We start from the raw sequence: 4,872 nt of genomic DNA on the forward strand, positions 1-4,872 counted from the left end.
TCCAGATTGTTCATCCAGCCTATTCTATCCAGAGAGACCCTTAGCAGGTTTTTTAGACCTAAATGGGATTATGAATACACACCCTGCAGGGCATCTGGTCTTTTTTTTTTTTAATTAAGTCTCTTGGAGCCCTCTGCAGGCCAGCCAGTACAGTTGAGGCAACATCATTCTTTCTAAAGGCTGCCAGGCAGCACTTGGCCTGGCCGGCCCATCGCTTCCTAAGACTCTTCCCAGGTGCTCAGCATTTAGGTCATTTCCACTCTTTTCTCCCTGAAATCATCTCTTTGGGCCACGTCATTAAAAGTGGTGTTCTAGGTCAAAGGCTATCTAATTGTTCTGTTTTTTAATCTTGTTGTTTGGGTGAAAGTTTACAGAGCAGATCAATTTTTCCCAAGAAGTTTCTACACTTCCTGCCTTGTTGGCTAGCTAAATCTTTTTTCTCATAGATCCTGCTAAGTTGCTCCCTTTGCCTTTGAAAGCATTCCTCATTTATCTGTCACCTTTCTAATGTGTGCACACAGGGACCTTGGAGGCCTGCAGCGCCATCTTTCCTGATGTGGACCCCGGGTGCTGTGCTGTTATAGGCCTTGCCCTAGTCCCAGGCTTAGCTGTCCTCATTTACGGCATTGCTGTCTTCTCATGGGCCAACGAGGTGCCTGGCTTCTCATCTCTGACCTTTTTAATGCTGTGTTGTTGGGTTCTCAGTGAAGTGTGACACAGCAGGGTAGGTTCCCGGTGGATGGTTTTGACCTGAGTTGCTTGCTCTGGGACAGGGCATGTGTGAAGATTCTCCTGATCCCTCTCCAGTGGCTCCCCAGCCAGCCCCATCTCACCTTCTTGTGAAAGTTTTTGTTGGCCTCTGGTCTCCTGCTTCTGTCCTGGAGCTGGCAGCTGTGGCCTGACAGTTTGGGAGCCAGTCTGTCATTCAGCCACAGGGTGGCCTCAGGGGTTAATTTCAGGTCCAGGTTTGAAGAGTATCTCAGGGAACCCTCCAGTCCCAGTCCAGTAAGTCTGTTTTGTCTTTTTCTTTTTCTTTGCAGGAATTGAGGCTCTGTTCTATGTTTTTCTGCCATCCTGTCAGGGTCTGACCCTGGTGGCCCTGATTAGAATGGCACCTATCACCATTTAGTCCTGTGCTAAGTCCTGGCATACCTAGAAAACCAAACTCGGGGCCATTGAGCCATTCCGACCTTACAGGATAGGTGGGTTTCTGAGACGGTCTACTCTTGCTTGCACAGAGCAGCTGGTGGGTTTGAACTGCTGACTTTGTGGTTTGCAGCCCAACTCATAACCCACTGTTGTAATTGTTAGGTGCTATTGAGTGGCCCCATGTCACAGAGTAGAATGACCCATTGGGTTTCTTTGGCTGTCATCTGTATAGAGGCAGATTTGCCAGGTTCTTCTCCCACGGAGCCCCGAGGTGGGTTCAAGCCAACCTGGCGGTGTTCAAGCCAACAGCTAAGCATGTAACCACGGTCCCACCAGAGCTCTTTGGGTCGGGGATTCTCATTGTCCTCCTTGCTTTCCTTGTCCCCAGGGAGACCCAACAAGCGCATCGTGGGCACAATGCAAGGCGGAGACTCAGATGATGATGTAAGTCCCTACAGCTCCCACTGACATGTCGGTTCAGGCCTGCCCGGCCTCGGCTGGCCTTCTAGACTAGACTACCGCGGGCTGCACAGCCAGGCATCCATCGGCCAGCCCGGCCTCGGCTCGCCTCACCTCTCCTCGAATAGCTCCCGGTCTGTCACTCGTTTCTTTTCTGTGCAAATGGACGTGCTTGCCCTGCTTTTTCTCTTTTTCTCCTCTCTGCTCTCGCTTTCCAAAGACGGAAGCAGCAGCGGCTCACGTAGGTACAAGCAAGACCTCCAACACCAAGAAGCAGGTTGGTTTTCTCTTTGTCCTCATCCATCTAAGTCTGAACCTGGGGGGAGTCAGATGTGCCTGTTAGCCCAGGGGTGGTGCCCCTCCCGGGCAAGCAGCTGCTCAGAACCAAGCCCACCTGGAGCTGCCTGCCGAGTGAAGGGAGAGAGGCCTCTGCTGGCCAGGAGAGCAGTGCTTGGAGCTCGGAGCCCAGAGACAGGAAGCTGGAATTGGGCTCCTCTGCCTTCAATAGGGGGGGAAGAGGTGCCAGGAACAATGCCCTTCTTGGCCTCCATCTGGGCCAGAACATGGAAGGAGGGCCTCCCAAGAGCTGAGCTTGTACCATAGGTCACAAAACGGCTGGGCAGGCTTGGGCAGGACTGACCGGTGACTGTGTAGGAAATGGCGCTAGAGTGGCAGATGAGGTCAGCCCTGTTGTGTCAGCTTGTTGGTGCCACCCAGCTTGTCCCTCTTTCCTGGGCAGTGATCTGACAAGGGCATGTAAGCAGAGGTCCGAGTGCAGGGGAAGGGCATTCGGGCCTGCCGATTGTGGCTTGTGCACTGGGGCCCAGTGGTGCTGGCCTGACAGGGCCGCATGCTGGGGGCCAGTGAGAGAGGCAGTGGAGCTGGCCCTGCGGCCCCACGGAGTGACACAGAGAGCGCTGGGTCACAGTGAGTGAGCTGGACAGGCAGTTGCAGGGTGGCAGTGGTGATGGGTTCGGAAGCAGTCAGATGGGAGAGGGCTGGCAGGGAGGGATGCAAGGGAGCAGGCTGGTGAGCTCCGCACCTCCCTCAGTGAGCCTGCTGTAGGGGAAACAGATTCGGGCGGGACTGCTGGAGAGAGACGGGCTTCTAGCGTGAGAAAGGTGTGTGGGCACGTGTGTGTCAGTGAAAGAGGGGCACACACACAGATCTTGATTTATTTCACTTTACTGCGAGTCAAAGATACTGCATTTAATTTTTTTTTTTTTCAAATTTGTGGTCTGTAGCCACCTTGCATCAAGCAAATCGCTTGGTACCATTTCCCAGTGGTGGCACATGCCCACTTCCAGTCTGCGTGTCCCAGCTTGGTCATTCCTGAGATACTTGGGGCATTCTCATCACAATGGCGTGCACTTGCTAGACACTTCTGTGTAGTGCCACGGTTCTCAACCTGTGGGTGGCGACCTCTTGGGGGTCGAACGACCCTTTCACAGGGGTCGCCCAATTCATAACAGTAGCAAAATTACAGTGATGAAGTAGTAACAAAAATAATGTTATGGTTGGGGGGTCACAACATGAGGAACTGTATTGAAGGCTTGCGGCATTAGGAAGGTTGAGAACCACTGCTCTAGTGTCACCGCTGCTTTTCTTTGTGCTGGGCAAGCGGGGATGAGGCTGCACTGTGGTGGTCTGGAGCCCCGCTGGACTATCCCTGAGGTCTGCCTGTACCAGCCTGTGTGCACACTGGCAGGAATGGATGATCTGGTTAGCAGGCACAGCTGCCTGGGTGACCCACGACTGAAGGATTCCCGGGATGGAGGACAGGGCCCTGTTCAACCAAGACCGTCTCCAGGGACCAGAAAAGATGCGTTCAGACCAGGGAGAAGATGAAGGGGGGGGCGTCTCCTTGCCTTGTACCTTACACCCATTTCCTGTTTTCCTGTCCATCCCTAGCCTGGCAAAAAAATAATAGCAAGCCTGCCTTCCCCTCCCTCTGAGCCCTGCAGCGTTGGGTCTCGGTGCCTAGGAGCACAGCTGCACCCATGGAGCCCACAGGGCTCCCAGGACATCAGTGCTGGAGCAGCCAGCAGTGCCTGCCCCAGAGGTGCATCAGTGTTTGAAGGACCCATTCAGGTGTTGTATGGTCCACTGGCAGTTTGTAGACTTGGCGCCGATCGATCTTGAGGTCTGATACTTACTGGACTTTCACCCCATGAGCTGCGGGTAAAGGAGGAGGCAGGGACTCTGCGAACAGGTGTTGACAACAAGAAAAGGCCCCCAAATATCTGTTTGCTGTTGTCTCTCTCTAGGAGGACTCGGAAGACAGTGAAATTGACTTGGAAGACAACGACGAGGAAGATGACGACGACGACCTGGAAGAGGAGAGCATTGCTCTGTCCCCAGCGAAGCCCATTCGGAGGGTCCGAAAACCCGAGCCCCTGGATGAGAGTGACAATGACTTCTGACCCTCCTGCCCGGGGACCCAGACAGGTGAAAGGCCTTAGGTTGTAGTTAAACGGGTAAGTGGGAGCCTAGGAAGGTGATGGGTTCTGTTCACTAAGCCAGCTGGCTTGCTCCCGCTGGCACCTGCTAAGCCTGCATCCTGTGGCCCTTACGTAAGAAGGAAAGTGAATCCCATGACGGTTTCATCTGTGCTTTATTTACTTCCTGAGACGTGGGAAATGCGTTTCTGGGGCAATTCACACATGAGGAATCAGAGCTAAGCACTTTATCCTGCAGAAACCAAGCTTGTTGCCATCGAGTCTGTCAAACTTGTCATTCCGTAAGACAGAGTAGAACTTCACCACAGGGTTCTAGCCTGAATTTTGTTTTATTGCCTTAACTTCCGAGTGCTGAAGAAGGCCGGCCGAGTCAGGTGAAAACCCATTTTCCTTGAAAATCAGCCACCAGAGAGGCTCCAGGTGATAACTACTTAGTTTTATCTCAGAGAGCTGGCCTTGCTCAGGCTGTCAGACTCAAATTAGGGCACAGCCACCTTCGAGTTTCCTTAGCTCAGCCTGTCCCAGCGTAGGAGACCACCGACTGAGGCGCCTTGCTGTCATGTTACTCCTGAGATTCCAGACTCCAGTGACGACGGCGACTGGTCCACTTTCTCCCTCCCACCAGCCACCAGATCCCTCACAAAGCCTTTCCTGACTCAAGTGTGGAGACAGTAACTGTGTTAGACCGAGTTGACTAGAGAAACAAATTCATTGACACTCATGTGTAAGATAGAACTTTATATCAAGAAGTAATTGTGCATCAATAAAACATTCCAGCCCAGTCCAGATCAAGTCCATAATTCCA

General features: G+C 52.9%; 1 protein-coding gene across 5 annotated transcripts in view; it reads left to right on the forward strand.

Moving 5' to 3' along the window:
- Positions 1–4,872, forward strand: part of CLUAP1 (clusterin associated protein 1) — a 30,405-nt gene that overhangs the window by 23,377 nt on the left and 2,156 nt on the right. For 3 of the 5 annotated variants that reach the window (XM_030888999.2, XM_045285892.1, XM_045285893.1), the window contains exons 11-13: positions 1,538–1,593; positions 1,829–1,885; positions 3,876–4,203. In XM_030888999.2, coding sequence (XP_030744859.1) covers positions 1,538–1,593; positions 1,829–1,885; positions 3,876–4,031 — 269 coding nt within the window. In that variant the 3' untranslated portion in view covers positions 4,032–4,203. Of the gene's footprint in view, positions 1–1,537; positions 1,594–1,828; positions 1,886–3,875; positions 4,204–4,872 lie in introns of those variants that run through there. The other 2 variants (XM_045285891.1, XM_004705830.2) reach the window with 2 other exon arrangements.

The sequence above is a fragment of the Echinops telfairi genome, unplaced genomic scaffold, assembly GCF_000313985.2.
Source record: "Echinops telfairi isolate 266 unplaced genomic scaffold, ASM31398v2 ScPeMD7_5;HRSCAF=22, whole genome shotgun sequence".
NCBI classification, from domain to species: Eukaryota; Metazoa; Chordata; class Mammalia; order Afrosoricida; family Tenrecidae; genus Echinops; species Echinops telfairi.